Consider the following 21,162-nt stretch of genomic DNA (forward strand, 5'->3'; position numbering starts at 1 on the left):
AGAGGTTCCAAGAGGTTCTGCAATAGTTCCCCACATCCCCCCCCCCTTCCCAAAAGGTTCTGCAATAGTTCCCCACATCCCCCCCCCCCCCATTCCCAAGAGGTTCTGCAACAGTTCCCCACATCCCCCCCCCCTTCCCAAAAGGTTCTGCAATAGTTCCCCACATCTCCCCCCCCCTTCCCAAGAGGTTCTGCAACAGTTGTCTACAGGCTTCACTTTTCCCAAAATGTTCTGCAGGAGCTGCCCACTTTTTCTGCAAAAAAAAAAGTTCTGTTGCAACACCCCCCTCCCGCCCCAAGAGCTTCTGCAGCAGTTGCCCCTGCAGACTTGTCAAGCAAACTATTACCCCCCCCCCCCTTACTTGACTGTACAGCAGCTGCCCCTTTACAAGTCTGACCTGTCATGCCCCCCAATACCTGACTCTAGGGGGGCTCCCTTTGGCATCGCTCTTCTTCCTCTTCAGCCTCTGCTCTCTGGGGTCTCTCCGGTCTCCCTGGTGTCGGGGATCTCTCCGGTCTCCCTGGTGTCGGAGGTCCCTGTGGTCTCGGGGGTCTCCCTGGTGTCGGGGCTCCCTCCGGTCTCGGGGGTCCCCCTGGTCCCGGGGCTCCTGTCTGAAGGGAGCGGGGGTGTCGGTGTGGATGGGGGCGGTGGATCCGGTGGAGTAGCCCAGGAGGAGGTAGCCGACGATCAGCCCCCCCAGGCTCAGCACAGCGGCCAGCAGCTTGCCGTGGATCCTCATGGTGTCGGAGGGGGTCCGGGGGAGCGCTGAGCCCCGGGGGGAGCGGCTCGGTTCACCATTGTCAGCCGGAGCCCCGGAGCGGCGTCCAGGCACCACGTATCCGAGAGGGGGGGGAGGGGGAGGGGAGGAGGGAGGACTGGAGGAGCTCTTCTGTCCATTCCGACACATAGGAGGAGAGCCTGGCATGGGGGGGGGACCGGATCCACACACAGCGCCCCCACCATTGTCCACACATGACACCGGATTTATAGTCCCCTGGACTGGGGGGAGGACGGACACACTCCATGCAGACAGTGGGATTCGAACTCGCAGCTGGAAGATCTCTCCATTGTCACAATCCTGTCTAGGGGGGACTTGCATCCTCCAAGTGTTCACACAGCAACATTGTCCCATTGAAGGGCATTTGGGGATTTGTAGTCCAATTCATTTGTACCCGGGCTAAGTATAGGCTCAAAAAAAAAGAAGACAATTGCACCTCTGAAAAGCGATCTGCGTTCGGATTGCTTATTAGAGGCATTTGACAGGCAGTAAGGAGGTGATGGGATTCTTCCTCACTGCCAGTTTTAACCCCATAATTGTATCAATGCGTTTCACATGTTTCGGGATGTTTGCAGCGCTTCCTCAGTGGTCTGGGCTGTGTTCGGCCAGCAGGAGCGGCAGTTTTTGACGCAGGAGCGGTAGTTTTTGACACAGGAGCGGTAGTTTTTGACAGAGGCGCGGTAGTTCTTGACGCAGGAGAGGTAGGTTTTGACGCAGGAGCGGTAGTTTTTGAAGCAGGAGCGGTAGTTTTTGACAGAGGCGCGGTAGTTCTTGATGCAGTCGCGGTAGTTTTTGATGCAGTCTTGGCAGTTTTTGACAGAGGAGCGGCAGTTCTTGACGCAGGAGCGGCAGTTTTTGACGCAGGCGCTGCAGTTCTTGACGCAGGAGCGGCAGTTCTAGACGCAGGCGTGGTAGTTCTTGACGCAGGAGCGGCAGTTTTTGACGCAGGAGCGGTAGTTTTTGACGCAGGTGCGGTAGTTTTTGACGCAGGAGCGGCAGTTTTTTGACGCAGGCGCGGTAGTTCTTGACGCAGGCTTGGTAGTTTTTGACGCAGGAGTGGCAGTTTTTGACGCAGGCGCTGTATTTTTTGACGCAGGCGTGAAGCATTGCTATTGGGGAATGTGGACGCCTCTGTGCACCGCCTTTGCAGCAGAATGGGGTGCACTTGGGGGCACTAAAAACACAGCTCAACCCTGCGTGTATTTCAATTGATAGTTGGAAAATACGAAAGAAGAATGAACTTAGGAGTCCTCCAAACTCATTTTTATCCAAAACGTAACATTGTGGGGGGTTTTCAGTCCAATCAGCTGCGGGCTGGGTCATTTCCTAGGTCATTTCCCACCCTTCAGCCCAGGGAAACATAAGGACAGGATTCTGGAGGTGGCACTGCCTTTACATGAACACATGTTCATATGTAAACAAAGGGAAGGGATCCCGATGATGTCAGTGCCCTTATATGGACACATGCTTATATGTAAACAAAGGGGCGGGATACTGATAACATCAGTGTCCTTATATGGACACATGTAAACAAAGGATGCTGGTGATGTCAGTGCTCTTATATGGACACGTAAACAAAGGGGATGCTGGTGATGTCAGTGCCCTTATGTGGACACATGTCCATATGTAAACAAAGGAGAGGGATGCTGATGATGTCAGTGCCCTTATGTGGACACATGTCCATATGTAAACAAAGGAGAGGGATGCTGATGATGTCAGTGCCCATATGTGGACACATGTTCATATGTAAACAAAGGAGAGGGATGCTGATGATGTCAGTGCCCTTATGTGGACACATGTCCATATGTAAACAAGGGGGGTGTTGGTGATGTCAGTGCCCTTATGTGGACACATGTCCATATGTAAGCAAAGGGGCGGGATGCAGATGACATCAGTGCCCTTATATAAAATATATATGTAAACAAAGGGGTAGGTGCTGATGACATCAGTGCTCTTATATGGACCGTATGTAAACAAAGGGTGGGATGCTGATGATGTCAGTGCCCTTACATATATGGACACATACCCATATTAGCCAATGATATAGACTATGGATATGTGTCCTCATAAGGGCACTGACACCACCAGTGACCTGCCCCTTTGCTTATGTGGGGTGCTGGGCAGGGAATGACCCAATCCACAGCTGATTGTAGTAAAAAAAAAAAAGCGCAATTTTGATGTTTGAATAGAAATGAGTCAGAGGACACGCAAGCTCAGAAGTTAATGATCACATCTCACCATGTGACCTTATGCTGCCATGTTGGCGCCAGGATGAGCTGGGGTTTGGTCCAAACTTGTTTTCAGACTGAACCCGAAAAAGAAGGTGTCATTCGCGCCCACAGACACCCAATCAACTGCATCCCAGGCATTCCCCACCCCATAGCTGCACCTACACATGGGGGTGGGGTTGCTTGCCCTAGTATGGCCACATGGCATGATAGGAGGATTACCAGGATCTTCTATGGAGACCAGTCACACCTGGGTGTTTCTCTTCCCTGCATCTTGGAAACAAGTGCCGGTGCTTTTTTTGGGTGTGACAATGCGCCTTTTTGGCACAGACTTCATTGGGAGTGCCTGAAAATGCATATAAAATATATCAAAAATGCCCGAAAAACACTGAAAAAATGCGCAGACATAGAACCTAACCTAATGAGCAGTGAAATGCAGATTGTATAACAACGCACAGATGTGAAAGCCAGCCTATAGACTCATTACAATTCTCAGGGGACAAAGATCTCGTGAAACCCAAGGCAAAGATGCCAAAATACATCCGTGTGCAGACGTTTTTTTCTTTTTCACTGTGTATGTGATTCTTATGTGCTGCAGCTTCTTGCAGTGCTTCACAGTGCATCAGAAGGCGGTGCGCAAAAACGCAACCTGTCCTATGTTATTTCAGCACACCCCAACGCAGTCTGTAGGTGTAAGCTGGAGCCAGAGGACATAAGGCGGTTTGCCGTGTACTTGTTTTGGGCAATGCTGCTCAACTGAACCAAAGGCTGCTGGTGTAAAGGAACCCTATGGATACAATGTTCTGACCCATGGGGCACAGAATGTGATGGGGGGCGGTATTGCCGCGGGGTTATATTACTCGGATTTAGCCATAAGCATGAAGATAAAGAACCAGCATTTCATTACCTGAGGTTCACACCTAAGCGTTTTCTGCAGCGTTTTGACTTCAATGGGAATGCTGCAGAAAAGCATTTCTTGCGTTTTTGCTGCATTTTTTTATGCCTTTTTGATGCATTTTTCATTTTAAAATCTGCCTAGCAACAAGAAAAAAATGGAAAAAAAAGAACGCATCACAAATGCGTCAAACCCGCAAGTGCAAAAACGCAAAATGCAATGCAGAAACGCCTCAAACGCAACCTGCATAGGTGTGAATCTAGCATTAGGCTGCTTTCACACTGAGTTTTTCAAGCGTTTTTGCGTTAAAAAAAGCATGTGAAAAGCTCAAGAAAACTGCTTCCCTGTGCATGTGAATGTATATCTATGTATGTTTTCAGGCGTCGCGGTGAGGTGTAAAAACTCCTGCTTGCAGCATCTTTGGGGTATGTTTGGAGAGTAAAAAAAAAGCCCCAAAAAAGCCTCTTCCCATTGAAATCAATGAAAAGCGCTTTAAAAATGTCTCAAAAACGCCTCTGAGAAGTGTTTTTGGAGCAGTTTTTAAATCACGTGTCCTTTAAAAAAATGCTCAGAAAGTGCAGCAAAAGCTCAATAAAAACGCCTATGCATTTTAGCTGTGTTTTTGCGGCGGATCAGTGTGAAAGTAGCTTTAAAATGAACAAAATATATCCCTCTATGGTGTGTACTTGTCTCACTAAGCACTAACGTGTTGATTTACTAAAACTGGAGAGTGCAAAATCTGGTGCAGCTCTGCAGAGAAACCAATCAGCTTCCAGGTTTTTTTGCCAAAGCTTAACCACTTTCACCCCCTTCCAGTCCCGGCCAATTTTTAGCTTTCAACGACGATTGGGCGGTCATATAATACTGCACCTAAATTACATTTTTAGCATTTTTCTATACAGATAAAACAACTTACTTTTGATGGTATTTATTCACCACAGAGATTTTTATTTTTTTGCTATATAAATGAAAAAAGACTAAAAATGTTGTTTCTTATACAATTTTGCAACTAATCTTTCTTCATAAATCTTGGCCAAAAAGTATTCAGCTACCTTTTTGGTAAAAAAAAAAGTAACAAATCAGTTTATAAAAAAAAATATATAATTTTTCAAAAAAAGTTTTACATTTTTATTTTAGTTTTTTGATATTATTATTTATGTATTTTTTTTTTACTGTCTCCCTAGCAGTAGGGTGTCACAAGGGGCGGACTGACAACTCATGGGGCCCCCGGGCAATAGGAGGTCATGGGGCCCCTGTGTCCTTGCCCAAACTCAAAAATGCCTATGAAAAAGGTACCAGGGGCATCTCATGGGGCCCCCTACTGACCCCGGGCCCTCGGGCAGTGCCAGAGTTTCCAAATGGTCAGTCCGCCCCTGGGTGTCACCATAGTAACTGTACTACTTGTTGGGGGTGGGGAAGATTTTTTTTTTTTTACACTGATTACTTTTACACCCTATAAAGTCTGTAACAGCAATCATTTCTCCTCTATGGCTGCACTCCTGCAGCCATTGACAAATACTGTGAGAGCTGTAATTGGTCACAGCTTATCACATGGTACAAGGCTGTTGTGAATGGATTTGTACCATGTGACCTCTGTGATCATTCACAGAACTCACAAGTCAGGAAGTGACATCATGTTTACTACTGTTCATGTGATCGCTGATTGGCCAATCATTGATCACATGAATCAGGACCTTACACATCATTCCCATACAGCGATCAGTGTTCTGCTGTGTCCAGCGCACAGATCGCGGTGCTGCACGATCCCAGGGAGCGCGCACAGGAAATGGATGCAGGGGAACATTTAGAAACTCTCCCCGCATCAGCAATGCTCCCTTCCGGCTATTTATCAGCATGGGCCAGACCGAAAGAGGTTAAACTGGTTGTAAAGGCTGAAGGGTTTATTTACCTTCATGCATTCTATGTGTGCAGCAGTGCCCCCAGCCCCCCAATACTTATCTGAGCCTCATCGCAATCCAGCAATGTGAATGACAGCCTCTGCTGTCTCGGGTCTCTTCCTTGGCTGAGACAGCAAGCAGGAGCTATTGGCTCCCACTGCTGTCAATCACAGCCAGTCAGCCAATGAGGAGGGAGAGAGGTGGTGGGGCCAAGCCACGGCTCCGCGTGTGAATGGACACATGGAGCAGCGGGTGCCCCCATAGTAAGCTGCATTCTGTGATCCATATCCCTCCCAAGCGAGTGACCCCTTTTGTTCACTATGCAGCAGGGCTCGGAAGACAGCAGTGATCACCGTAGTCACAGTGACTTCTACAGTGATTCTCCACTTCTACAGTGGTCCCACAAGTGTGGCATATAAATACTTCCACTGGTCCAAGCTGATTCAGTGCAACAATACACAATAATCCTTACTTGGAAATTAACTTTTATCCAGTTCCGGACCGAAAACTGTAGCTTTACTGCTACAGTGTGGGCCAGCTGCGCAGAATCACATATACATACTGTCATTGGCTCCCTTACATGCCAATCACTGGGTTGTGGCCAGCGATTCATGATCGGGACCTGGCGATCGGCGGAGCTAGTGACAGGAGAGAGATCTGTGTATGTAAACAACACAGATCTCTCTCATGTCAGCGGGGCTGTGCCAGTTTTTATATCCCTGCAAAGCAGGCAATAAAAACCAGCAAATCGCCTAGTAAAACAGCACATAGTACACGGTATCCCCTAGTAAAACAACACACAGTTAACCCATTGATCACCCCAGATGTTAAATTATTTCTGCCCAGTGTCATTAGTACAGTGTCAGTGCTTTTTATTAGCACTGATCACTGTATTAGTGTCAATGGAGATGTCACTGGCAGTTAGTCAGTTCCCACCAAGTGGCTGTAGGTATCAGATTTATACCATTACTAGTATAAAAAAACAAATTCCAGTATCTATACCATTGTTTGTAGAGGCTATAATTTTCATGCAGGCCAATTAATATAAACTTATTGGGATTTTGTTTTTTAACCAAAGACATGTAGCAGAATACGTTTTGACCTAAATTCATCAAGAAATTGTATTTTAAAAATTTTTTTATTGGATATGTTTTATAGCAAAAAGTAAAAAAAATGTTTTTTTCAAAATTTGTGGTCTTTTTTCGTTTATAGCGCAAAAAATAAAAAAACCCAGTGGTGATCAAATGCCACCAAAAGAAAGCTGTATTTGTGTGAAAAAAATGATATAAATTTAATTTGAGTACAGTGTTGCATGACTGCACAACTGTCAACATTGTGAAAAGGTACAGAGTGCATCTATGAGTCACAGGAAACAATAACGGTTATAATGATAAAGATCGATAAGTATGGCATAATACAAGTTAGATTTAACCACTTGCCTACCGGGCACTTATACCCCCTTCTTTACCAGGCCAACTTTCAGCTTTCAGCGCTGTTGCACTTTGATTGACAATTGCGCGGTCATGCAAGATTGTACCTATATGAAATTTTTTATAATTTTTTTTCTCACAAATAGAGCTTTCTTTTGGTGGTATTTAACTTTTTGCGCTATAAACAAAAAAATTGCAAAAAATTTGAAAAAAACGTTTCTTTGTTTCTATTATAAAATTTTTCAAACAGGTAATTTTTCTCCTTCACTGATGTGCATTGATGAGGCAGCACTGATGGGCACTGATAGACGGCACTGATGGGCACTGATAGGTAGCACTGAAGGGCACTGATAGGCAGCACTAATGAGGTGGTACGGATAGGCGGCACTGATAGGCAGCACTAATGAGGTGGTACGGATAGGCGGCACTGATAGGCAGCACTAATGAGGTGGTACGGATAGGCGGCACTGATAGGCGGCACTGATGATGGGTACTGATAGCACTGATAGTTGGTACTGACTGGCAGCACTGCTGGGCACTGGCACAACCTCTGGGCACTGACTGGTGGCACTGACTGGCAGCACTGCTGGGCTGCACTGATGGGCACTGGTAGGTGGCACTGGTGGGCACAGGTGGGTGGCACTGGTGGGCACAGGTGGGTGGCACTGCTGGGCACAGGTAGGTGGCATTTCTGGGCACAAGTGTGTGACACTGCTGGGCACAGGTAGGTAGCACTGCTGGGCACAGGTGGGTGCACTGCTGGGCACAGGTGGGCGGAGCTAGTGGGCTCACTGCTGGGCACAGGTGGGCGGAACATGTGGGTGGCACTGCTGGGCACCGATCATCAGGGCACTGATCATCAGTGCCCTGATGATCGGTGCCGATCCCTGCTCTAACAACTGCCGGTTCTCGGCAGTACTTTCCTCACGATCTGACAGCGTGAGGAAAGTGCAGCCGAGAACCGGCAATTGCAATTCCCGGTGATCAGCGTGTCATTGGACACGGCTGATCATGTGGTAAAAGGCTGCTGTGATTGGCCTTTTACCACATCACGTGATCAGCTGTATCCGTAGGACAAATGGGCTGCAAAACTGGACTGCATGAGAATGTGCAAGAAATGCGTGGCCAGTCCTATATGGAGATTCCACATTTATGGCATGTACATGTTGGTCTTAGGTTGGTCTAACTTGGACTATGTAAACATCGCCATATCTGGAATTCTGCTTTAGATCGAGTTCACATTTGTGCAGAGCAGGTTTTAGTGCCTTTTTTTTAAAGGAGCCCAGTGCGGGTTCGTTCAGCGGTTCAAGTGCCATTCAGGTTTTTAAAGTGTATGATACTGGAAATCACTCCTGAACTGGACTGAAAATCTTACCAGACTCTTTGTAAATACTCACTGCAGCTGGCCTACACATATGTGAACTGGCTCCATAGAATGCCGGTTTGGATTACATGTCATGCGAATTGGATGCGGTTCAAAAAGCATCCAATTCGCATATACACTATATTGCCAAAAGTATTGGGCCAGCCCTCCAAATCATTGGATTCAGGTGTTCCAATCACCTCCATGGCCACAGGTGTATAAAATCAAGCACCTCGGCGTGCAGACTGCTTCTACAAACATTTGTGAAAGAATGGGTCGCTCTCAAGAGCTCAGTGAGTCCAAGCGTGGTCCCGTGATAGGTTGTCATCTGTGCAATAAGTCCATCTGTGACATTTCCTGGCTACTAAATATTCCACGCTCAACTGTTAGTGGGATTATAACAAAGTGGAAGCAACTGGGAACAACAGCAACTCAGCCACCAAGTGGTAGGCCACGTCACATGACAGAGTGGGGTCAGCGCATCCTGAAGCGCACAGTGTGCAGAAGTCGCCAACTGTCTGCAGAGTCAATAGCTAAAGACCTCCAAACTTCATGTGGCCTTCAGATTAGCACAACAACAGTGTGTAGAGAGCTTCATGGAATGGGCTTCCATGGCCAAGCAGCTGCATCCAAGCCTTACATCACCAAGTGCAATGCAAATCATCGGATGCCATGGTGTAAAGCACACCGCCACTGGACTCTAGAGCACTGGAGACATGTTCTCTGGAGTGACCAATCACGCTTCTCTTTCTGGCAATCCGATGGATGTGTCTGGGTTTGGCGGTTGCCAGGAGAACTGTACTTGCCTGACTGCATTGTGCCACATGCAAAGTTTGGTGGAGGGGGGATTATGGTATGGGGTTGTTTTTCAGGGGTTGGGCTTGGCCCCCTAGTTCCAGTGAAGGGAACTCTTAAGGCGTCAGCATACCAAGACATTTTGGACAATTTCATGCTCCCAACTTTGTGGGAAGAGTTTGGGGATGGCCCCTTCCTGTTCCAACATGACTGCACACCAGTGCACAAAGCAAGGTCCATAAAGACATGGAGGAGCCAGTTTGGGGTGGAGGAACTTGACTGGCCTGCACAGAGTCCTGACCTCAACACTTTGGGATGAATTAGAGCGGAGACTGCGATCCAGGCCTTCTCGTCCGACATCAGCACCTGACCTCACAAAATGTGCTTCTGGAAGAATGGTCAAACATTCCCATAGACACCCTCCTAAACCTTGTGGACGGCCTTCCCAGAAGAGTTGAAGCTGTTACAGCTGCAAAGGGCGGGGCCAACTCAATATTGAACCCTACGGACTAAGACTGAGAGGCTATTAAAGGTCATATACGTGTAAAGGCAGGCCGACCAATACTTTTGGCAATATAGTGTATTTGAACCAGGGCTTAAAGTATAACTAAAGGCTTTTTTTTTAGGACTCATCTCGGGTTATTATTGCTCCCATTAGGGAGAGTCACCCTCTCTATTTGTCAAGTTTACCATTATCACCAAAGTAGAAACTGAAAAAAATTCATATTTTGGGTTGTCACCAGAACGGGAATAGAGGGTAAATCTTCCAACGGGGACACTGGTTCTGGTGACAATACATTAGAGGGATTTCCTCTAATTTCCTGCTTGGCTATGGGACAGGAAGTGAAGGGGAAAGCTTCGCAATAGTACACAGTTGGCAAAGAAAAAAAAAAATAGACAGGAGTCATAGCCCTCCCTTACTCTATCCAAAAAGAAAAAAGGTTTTGACTTTAATTGGGGAAATCTGCTCTCAATTGCTGGGAAATGTTCTACAATTTTCATTGCACAACTATTGTTACAGCCCACAGGACAAAAAAAAAAATACTGAGAGCATTTAGAAGTTCCAGATAAGCAGAGTGTAGGGCCCTACGGAGATGACATGCATACATACTGGGGAGAGATAAAACAATATCTGCTATGGTATACATTCATATGGAATTAGGACACACTTGGCCCTTCCATGACCCATGAAACCCGAAACAGGCTCATAAATGGAGGACAATAAAACCTACGAGCAGGCAGGGAGGCCTCCTCTTTGGCTTGGAAACAGAAATCTGAACCCCAGAAACATCTGGATTGTTTTGAGGACTTTGGGAACATTTTTAACTCAGCTATGGAACAGCACCTGTCCTTGACAACCTCCCGTCTGTGAGCTTATCGGAGGCAAAGGGAATGTCGTACATTTGTAGACCATATCTTCAAATTGGAATATTGGAGTACTCAAGGAAAGGCTTGTGCCCATTGCACCACTAGTCCTATTTAAAGCCCAATTCTAGCGTGAAAGTGGACCCTTAAGGTGGACCTTAGGTGTCCATTCAAACTTGCCTACCGGGCACTTATACCCCCTTCCTGCACAGGCCAATTTTCAGCTTTCAGCACTGTTGCATTTTGAATAACAATTGCGTGGTCATGCAACACTGTACCCATATTAAATTTTTATCTTGTTTTTCACACAAATAGTGCATTCTTTTGGTGGTATTTAAGCACCAATTTTTATTTTTTGTGCTATAAACAAAAAAAAGAGCAAAAATGAGGACTCTGATGCAAGAGAAGACTGAGGTGGACTGTTGCCAAAGTTCTTTTTCTTTCATTCTGAATCATATATTGCTGATTACATAAAAGGGATAGAATTATCATAAATTCTGTATTATAATAATAGAATGCTAAAAAGCGAATAATCACATTGACTATTTTATAAATATATTCCGCTAGCTATATCCCTTGATGTTTAAACGTAGGCCGCTCTTCTTCTAATCGTTCTCCTAACAAGCGCTTCTGAGCGGCTGAACATTATTGTGAACCCGGCTGTAAATGATTCCCAGAAGCCTGATGGAAATATGGCTTTGCCGTGCCTCTGCACTCCTGTAACCTGGAGTGAACCTTCTCTGCGGTTTGACATTTTGGCTCTTAAGCGGATTTATTGTCGTAGAGCGCCGCTATTTTTTTTATAATATTCTTGGTTGTTTGAAATTAATCTTGAAAATATCAAATCGCAGGATGTAAAATGTGATGCCGGATCACATTCCACGCTCGATGTGAACCGTTATCCTTTTCTTCAATAGATTGTCTTTATTACATATGGTACGTGTTATTGATGGCGGAATGGCACAACCGTGGGATTAAAGGGGAAGTATTATGTTTTATGAAAAGAAAAGAAAAGACTGAAGGGCTTTTATTTTGCTGAGTTAAGCAAAGGTAGGTCACTGGCTTGGCAATGTTCCATTAAAGGATCTGCAATAAACCAATACAGAGAGGTATGCCCTGATCATTTTCTAATCCTCTTTTGAAAATGCTAGTTTGCTGGCTGTCTCCAAACTTGTTCCGGTGCACTAACCAAGAACAAGCATACAGTACACCAAATCAGATTAAAATGGATCTTCTATCAGCTAGAAAAAAATCTTGTTTTGTTACCCATCGTACCTGGTGGCCTCTGAGGAAGATGATAAGTCCACGAAATGTGTCAGTCTGTTGAGATTCCATCGTTCTGTTACACTATGATGTATTGTGGACTGAACTGCACTGTTTCTATTTGATGAGCCTGTACTTTTAGCTGATTTTGTGAGTATAATACTTACCTTTTTACCCAATAACTCCACATTTTAAGGATAATGCACTAGGCCAGTGCGCCCTCTGTTTGTTCGTCCTGCATTGTACACAAGGACATCGAGGACCTGCCCACATACCAGGACTGGAGTAGGGCTGGAGAAGAGCACTGGATTTTAGGAGAGCAAGGAATAAGGTACCGTAAGTATTCCTTTCAATTATAGTCCCCCAGGGAAGAATTTCTCAGCCAGGGTTCTTCCAGAGGTTGCTAGGGTTTTTTGGAGCAAAAAGCATTTCTACCTCTCAGGTAAGTAACCACTGACAGTGATCTTTTTAGATATTTGTAAGGGGGCATTTGTCCAACTGACCACCAATATAATTAGCAATTTTGCCACTTACCACCAATATAAGTAGAAATCTTCCCACTAATCACCAATGGAAGGAGCATTCTTCTCACTGACAACCAATGCAAGGAGCATTCTTCCCACTGAGAAATAATTCATGGAGCATTCTTCCCACTGACAATGTAAAGAAAATTATTTTTATTAGCCATCAATGTAAGGAGTATTCTCCCCAATGACCACCAATGAAAGAAGCATTCTTCTCATTGACCACCAATGTAAGGAGCATTCTTCTCATTGACCACCAATGTCAGGAGCATTCTACTCATTGATCACTAATGTAAGGAGCATTCTTCTCATTGACTACCAATGTAAGGAGCATTCTTCTCATTGACCACCAATGTAAGGAGCATTCTACTCATTGATCACTAATGTAAGGAGCATTCTTCTCATTGACCACCAATGTAAGGAGCATTCTTCTCATTGACTACCAATGTAAGGAGCATTCTTCTCCATGACCACCAATGTAAGGAGCATTCTACTCATTGATCACTAATGTAAGGAGCATTCTTCTCATTGACCACCAATGTAAGGAGCATTCTTCTCATTAACCACCAATGTAAGGAGCATTCTTCCCAATGACAACCAATGCAAGAGCATTCTTCCAACTGACAACCAATGTAAAGAAAATTCTTTCCACTAGCCATCAATGTAAAGAGTATTCTCCCCAATGACCACCAATGTAAGAAGCATTCTTCTCATCGACCACTGATGTAAGGAGCATTCTTCTCATCGACCACCAATGTAAGGAGCATTCTTCTTATTGACCACCAATGTGAGGAGCATTCTTCGCATTGACCACCAATGGAAGGATCATTCTTCTCATTGACCACCATTGTAAGGAGCATTTTTCTCATTGACCACCAATGTAAGGAGCATTCTTCTCATTGACCATCATGTAAGGGGCATTCTTCTCATTGACCACCAATGTAAGCAGCCTTCTTCTTATTGACCACCAATGTAAGGAGCATTCTTCTCATTGACCACTAATGTAAGGAGCATTCTTCTCATTGACCACCAATGTAAGGAGCATTCTTCTCATTGACTATCATGTAAGGGGCATTCTTCTCATTGACCACCAATGTAAGGAGCATTCTACTCATTGACCACTAATGTAAGGAGCATTCTTCTCATTGACCACCATTGTAAGGAGCATTTTTCTCATTGACCACCAATGTAAGGAGCATTCTTCTCATTGACCATCATGTAAGGGGCATTCTTCTCATTGACCACCAATGTAAGCAGCCTTCTTCTTATTGACCACCAATGTAAGGAGCATTCTTCTCATTGACCACTAATGTAAGGAGCATTCTTCTCATTGACCACCAATGTAAGGAGCATTCTTCTCATTGACTATCATGTAAGGGGCATTCTTCTCATTGACCACCAATGTAAGGAGCATTCTACTCATTGACCACTAATGTAAGGAGCATTCTTCTCATTGACCACTAATGTAAGGAGAATTCTCCTTATTGACCACTAATGTAAGGAGCCTTCTTCTCATTGACCACCAATGTAAGGAGCATTCTACTCATTGATCACTAATGTAAGGAGCATTCTTCTCATTGACCACCAATGTAAGGAGCATTCTTCTCATTGACTACCAATGTAAGGAGCATTCTTCTCCATGACCACCAATGTAAGGAGCATTCTACTCATTGATCACTAATGTAAGGAGCATTCTTCTCATTGACCACCAATGTAAGGAGCATTCTTCTCATTAACCACCAATGTAAGGAGCATTCTTCCCAATGACAACCAATGCAAGAGCATTCTTCCAACTGACAACCAATGTAAAGAAAATTCTTTCCACTAGCCATCAATGTAAAGAGTATTCTCCCCAATGACCACCAATGTAAGAAGCATTCTTCTCATCGACCACTGATGTAAGGAGCATTCTTCTCATCGACCACCAATGTAAGGAGCATTCTTCTTATTGACCACCAATGTGAGGAGCATTCTTCGCATTGACCACCAATGGAAGGATCATTCTTCTCATTGACCACCATTGTAAGGAGCATTTTTCTCATTGACCACCAATGTAAGGAGCATTCTTCTCATTGACCATCATGTAAGGGGCATTCTTCTCATTGACCACCAATGTAAGCAGCCTTCTTCTTATTGACCACCAATGTAAGGAGCATTCTTCTCATTGACCACTAATGTAAGGAGCATTCTTCTCATTGACCACCAATGTAAGGAGCATTCTTCTCATTGACTATCATGTAAGGGGCATTCTTCTCATTGACCACCAATGTAAGGAGCATTCTACTCATTGACCACTAATGTAAGGAGCATTCTTCTCATTGACCACTAATGTAAGGAGAATTCTCCTTATTGACCACTAATGTAAGGAGCCTTCTTCTTATTGACCACCAATGTAAGGAGCATTCTTCCCACTGACCACCAATGTAAGGAGCATTCTTTCCACTGACCTCCAATATAAGGAGTATTCTTTTCACTAATCATCAGGCTAATGTACTGTCAGCTGTAGATACAGTAATTATTGGCAGGGATTCCTCCATGTTATGACGGTTGAGAAAGGCATTTCTAGAGTAAACGAACAGTAGACTAAGGAATCAGTTTTAGATTAGCCGCTACCATGGGTTTGAGGTGAATCCTGCAAGTCTGAGTTTCAATTCCCATCAAATTTCAAGCATTTTTTAAAAATAGAATACAGTATATTGCTGGTCTTTGTACTACGACCAACAAGCTTAGAAAGGCCAATAAGCAGGCTTTTTCTAAAGTCAGCCCACTCACTATAAAGGAGGGGAACGGAGCAGCCATAGTGTCACTGGAAGCTGTGGTGGGGAAAGCTGACAAACTGCATTTCTATATCATTCTATGCATGAATGTAAAAAAAACATCAGTGTTCAGCTACCCCCTCAGCCCCTCCCTTATACTCACCCAAGCCTGTCACGATCCAGCGATGTTCACGAGAGCACCAGCTCTCCTGGGTCTTTGCCTCCTCATTGGCTGAGATACAGCAGCGGGAGCCATTGGCAACGGGAGCCAGTGGGGGCAGGGCCAGGCTGCGCTTTGTGTGTCTCATAGACACACAGAGGCGGCTTGGGAGCATGCACACACAAGTGACCCCAGAGTAAGCAGCTTGCTCTGGGGTTACTCAGCAGGGGGGAGGGGCCAGGAGTGCTGGCAGGGGACTCAAGAAAAGAAGGATCAGGGCAGTTCTGTGCAAAATAATCGCACAGAGCAGGTAAGTATGACATGTTTGTTATTTTTTTAATTTTAAATATGTGTTAGTATCACTTTAAAGTAACTTTTACTGGCACAGCTTTAAATCCCTAAAACTAATTACCAAAGAGTGGCTGCCCAGGCATACCTCTGTGAGGTGATAGTCCATGCAAGTAATGTCCACTGCTGGTGATGCTCCGGAACTCTCATTGTCTGTAGTGGACTGCAAAGAACAGCAGTCCCTCTTCCAACTCAAGTCTAGGAGAGAAAAAACCCTGGACCTCAGGCTTCCCCCTTTTATACCACAGGTGGGCAGGTTGAGACCCAAAAGCCCAGGAACCGAGAATGGACGGCTTAACCCCTCCCCACTACAGCCTGGGACAGCCACTAACATACTAAGCAGTGTCCAACCTGCTTATTGACCAGGGGGAGCAGCAATAACAGGAGGTTGCTCCTTGTTTTTACCACCTCCCAACCGCTCACCTAAACTGTACAATGGCAACCAGAGGGGGAAGTACAAATGAGATATATAGCATGACATATTTGCCAGGCAGTACCATTACCAAATGCGACCTATTACAGTAAATTGGGTCAAGCGCAATCTGCAGCCAAATGTTTGACTTACAGTAACAGTGTGGTATTTAAATAAAAAGGGCATTCAGGAGGTTCAAGTATCACCTCCTGAATGCCTAGCAGCCACTGCTCTGCCACAGTACATATGAATGAGGCCTTAAAGTAGTTGTGAACATACAATGTCAGTTTCTAATACAGTTCAGCCTATGCCGGCACCATAACTGATTTTGCTTAGTTTCAGAAATGATCTTTCTTACTTTTTTTTTACAAGGTTAAAAAGTTCTGTCATGTGGCTATGGATTTATTCTGCCTGAGAGTGGGGGGTGGTTTACAGGACACTGTGCAGAAGAACAATGTGTATGTATATGTCTTGTTGCTGCGTGGACATATCAGCTTAAAAACGTGCATAAACACACAAGGAAACATGCGTACTGCGTGTTTTTGTGCACACCAATGCAACTCTATGGGACTCAAATCACCCCAAAATGCACCAATCTACCCAAATCGGGCTACAAAAGTAGCTTCAGAACCTTTTGAGCTTCAAACAAGTACATGAAAATGATACAGACCATGATTTATAAAATACATACATAGAAAAAAATATTTAGGGTAACATACACTGAAATCAGATTTGTGGGCTAAAAGTTAAATTTCTTGTTGCCCATTGGGGTCTCCAAACTTTCTAAGCAAATGGCCAGTTTACTGTCATTCCGATTAGTAGGACTGGATTGTGGCCTGAAAATGCGCCAAACATGTTGATCGGCAGGGGTAAAAAAATGACATAACGCCTGTGGGCAGTAGGAGGTATTAGTATTAGTGGGAAGAATAATCTCCACCATTGGTATCAGTGAGAGGAATGGTGCCCCATCATTGGTATTAGTGAGAGGAATACTGCCCCTTCATTGGTGTCAATGGAACAAATAGTGCCCCATCGTTGGTATCAATGGGAAGAATACTTCCCTGTGATTGTTATCATTGGGAGGAATAGTGGCCTATCATTCGCATTAGTGGGAATAGTGTCCCATCGTTGGTGTTAGTAGGAGGAATTGTGCCCCATCTTTGGTATTCAAGGGAGGAATAGTGCCCCATCATTGGTATCAATGGGAATAATACTTCCTCATCATTGGTATCAATGGAAGAAATAATACCACATCATGGGTGTTAGTAGGAGGATGTTAGTAGGAGGATTAGTGGAATACTTACTCATCATCGGTATTAGAGGTAGGAACAGTGCCACATGATTGGTATCAGTGGGAGGAAAAATCTCTATCATTGGTATCAGTGGATGGAATAGTCTCTATCATTAGTATTAGGGGGAGGAATAATCTCCATCATTGGTATCAGTGGGTGGAATAATCTCCATCATTGGTATCAGTGGGTGGAATAATCTCCATCATTGGTATATCGCTTCTCGGCCTTTTGGCTAAGATCAAGTGTAGTATCTGGGCAGTAAGGGCGTGCCCAACATCGCCACTCAACTGAGGGTGTTCTTTTCCTGCAACTGCATTCGCAGGACTTTACTGAACCAGACTATGGACTCTGGTGGAAACTCCATGTCACGTTTTTACCTTTTGCCCCTCTGGAGGTCCCTCAGATGGGACAAATGGAACAGTTCCATCCCCTACAACTGGGACACTCCTTGGTATTACTTGGACACTTTTAAGTTTATCAAGGAGCAGGGGCTACATGGAGTCAAGCCCAACTTGTGAAAACCAAAGACTATCTACAAGCTGATAAGAACAAAGGACATTTTGGAGCCAGTTCCAGGCCTGCCTTCAGCCACTTGCAAAGTGGTCTGGAGGACTGTTTCTTCAAAGAGACTAACCAACAGGCACAAGGACCTGGCATGGATGGCGATCCAAGGGGGGTTGCCACTCAGGACATTTATGCATGCCAGGAACCTGAGCAGATACAGGCACTGCCCTTTTTGTATCATCCACGAGGAAACAGCTCAGCATGTTTTCTTGGAGTGTTCTTTTGCTCAGGACCTGTTGAGAGCTTTGAAACCAGAACTCAAGGACTTTGTGCCACAGGCAGCCATTACACACTTTTGTGTGTTGAACGGACTTTTCTGTGGGACTTTTACCCTGAGGGACATTGACGGTGCCTGGCGGGTGCTGAGTTCTTTCAAGGGCGGTTTATGGTGCACCAGGAAGCACCTCATCCATTGAGGACAGTCACAGACTGGTCCTCAGTCTGTTCAGAGACTATATCTTGATGGCCTTTAAAGAGGAAGAGGATGTCTGAGGGTCTCCCCTTCCCCCTACTCTCCCTTGCATGTCTTTGTCCTTTCAATAAAGCTTCAGGCCTGTGAACTCTGTCTCCCCTCCCTCTGCCCTCCTTCCTACCCCCCAACACACCCGATGCTTGTTTAATTAGTTTTTTCGGTAATGTTTTCCATGCTATGGTTATGTTGTGGTGCCATGTAGGATGTGTGGGACAGGGGTTTAAACTGCACATCTGACATGGCGCCGCCAGGTTACTCTGGTGGAACCTTAGGGGGCCACAAACAGTCTCGGGGTAAACGGCGTCATGCATGACGTGATGGTTCAGGGAATTTTTTTGCCCCGCACACCACGTTAGGCATCATATCACTGTGAAGCTCTGTGTAGAAGCTGTGAAGCTCTGAGTGAAGGTATTTATTGTATGATTGGAACTGTATTGTTATGTGGTGTATTTATATGCTGCATCGCAGTACAAGGTGGAATGTACCCGAATAAAGTATCTTTTTTTTATATATACTTATGTAAAAAATAAAAGTATATTTTTCAACAAAAAAAATCTGTTCTTATTAGTGTCCGGTAGGGGTGCTCTGCTGTCATTCTTGCTTTTAGGCTTTCTGGCAGTATAGTACCCCTGCTGGTATGATGGGGGCTCTGAAGGTTAGTACCGGCTGGAAGAGCAACCGAGGTGCCCACAGGCTGTTGGGGAGCCCATAAAATGCCCCTGGTACCTTCTATAGGTTTTTTTGGGTGTGTTTTGAGTGTGGGCAAGGACACAGGGGCCCCATGATCCCCAATTGCCCGGGGGCCCCATGGATTGACAGTCTGCCCCTGGTGGGGGAAATAGTCTCCATCGCTGGTGTCAGTATGGGGAATAGACTCCATCGTTGGTGTCAGTAGGGGGAATAGTCTCCATCATTGGTGTCAATGGGGGGGGGGAATAGTCTCCATCGTTGGTGTCAGTAGGGGGAATAGTCTCCATCGTTGGTGTCAGTGGGGGGAATAGTCTCCATTGCTGGTGTCAGTGGGGGGAATAGTCTCCATCGTTGGTGTCAATGGGGGGAATAGTCTCCATCATTGGTGTCAGTGGGGGGATAAGTCTCCATTGTTGGTGTCAGTGGGGGGAATAGTCTGCATCGTTGGTGTCAGTAGGGGGAATAGTCTTCATCATTGGTGTCAATGGGGGGAATAGACTCCATTGTTGGTGTCAGTAGGGGGAATAGTCTCCATCATTGGTGTCAATGGAGGGGGGAATAGTCTCCATCGTTGGTGTCAGTGGGGGGAATAGTCTCCATCGTTGGTGTCAGTGGGGGGAATAGTCTCCATCGCTGCTGTCAGTGGGGGGAATAGTCTCCATCGTTGGTGTCAGTGGGGGGAATAGTCTCCATCGTTGGTGTCAGTGGGGGGAATAGTCTCCATCGTTGGTGCTAGTACGGGGAATAGTCTCCATCATTGATGTCAATGGGGGGGGGATAGTCTCCAGCATTGGTGTCAGTGTGGGGAATAGTCTCCATTGCTGGTGTCAGTGTGGGGAATAGACTCCATCGTTGGTGTCAGTAGGGGGAATAGTCTCCATCATTGGTGTCAATGGGGGGGAATAGTCTCCATCGTTGGTGTCAGTGGGGGGAATAGTCTCCATCGTTGGTGTCAGTGGGGGGAATAGTCTCCATCGTTGGTGTCAGTGGGGGGAATAGTCTCCATCATTGGTGTCAATGGGGGGGATAGTCTCCATCGTTGGTTTCAGTGGGGGGAATAGTCTCCTTCGTTGGTGTCAGTAGGGGGAATAGTCTCCATCATTGGTGTCAATGGGGGGGGGGAATAGTCTCCATCGTTGTTGTCAGTGGGGGGAATAGTCTCCTTCGTTGGTGTCAGTAGGGGGAATAGTCCTTATCATCGGTGTCAATGGGGGGGGGATAGTCTCCATCGTTGGTTTCAGTGGGGGGAATAGTCTCCTTCGTTGGTGTCAGTGTGGGGAATAGTCTCCATCATTGATGTCAATGGGGGGGGGATAGTCTCCAGCATTGGTGTCAGTGTGGGGAACAGTCTCCATCGCTGGTGTCAGTGTGGGGAATAGACTCCATCGTTGGTGTCAGTAGGGGGAATAGTCTCCATCATTGGTGTCAATGGGGGGGGAATAGTCTCCATCGTTGGTGCCAGTGGGGGGAATAGTCTCCATCGTTGGTGTCAGTGGGGGGAATAGTCTCCATCGTTGGTGTCAGTGGGGGGAATAGTCTCCATCGTTGGTGTCAATGGGGGGGGGATAGTCTCCATCGTTGGTGTCAGTGGGGGGAATAGTCTCCATCGTTGGTGTCAACGGGGGGGGGGGAATAGTCTCCATCGTTGGTATCAGTGGGGGGAATAGACTCCATCGCTAGTGTCAGTGTGGGGAATAGACTCCATCATTGGTGTCAATGGAGGGGGGAACAGTCTCCATCATTGGTGTCAGTGGGGGGAATAGTCTCCATCATTGGTGTCAACGGAGGGGGGAATAGTCTCCATCGTTGGTGTCAACGGAGGGGGGAATAGTCTCCATCGTTGGTGTCAACGGGGGGGGGGGGGGGGAATAGTCTCCATCGTTGGTGTCAGTGGGGGGAATAATCTCCATCAATGCCCCAACGGCCAGA

General features: G+C 45.8%; 1 protein-coding gene and 1 pseudogene across 2 annotated transcripts in view; one reads left to right on the plus strand and one right to left on the minus strand.

The window, feature by feature from the left end:
* GXYLT2 (glucoside xylosyltransferase 2) overlaps positions 1-864 on the minus strand; it is an 87,430-nt gene extending 86,566 nt beyond the window's left edge. The window contains exon 1 of one of the 2 annotated variants that reach the window (XM_089654800.1): positions 417-864. In XM_089654800.1, coding sequence (XP_089510926.1) covers positions 417-739 — 323 coding nt within the window. In that variant the 5' untranslated portion in view covers positions 740-864. Of the gene's footprint in view, positions 1-397 lie in introns of both variants that reach the window. The other variant, XM_089654801.1, reaches the window with a different exon arrangement.
* A 16,855-nt stretch (positions 865-17,719) lies between these two features.
* LOC149444229 (U2 spliceosomal RNA) lies at positions 17,720-17,926 on the plus strand (annotated as a pseudogene).
* The last annotated feature ends 3,236 nt before the right edge of the window (positions 17,927-21,162 follow it).

Source organism: Staurois parvus, unplaced genomic scaffold, assembly GCF_062004578.1.
Source record: "Staurois parvus isolate SC_StPar_1 unplaced genomic scaffold, SC_StPar_1.0 ptg000799l, whole genome shotgun sequence".
NCBI classification, from domain to species: Eukaryota; Metazoa; Chordata; class Amphibia; order Anura; family Ranidae; genus Staurois; species Staurois parvus.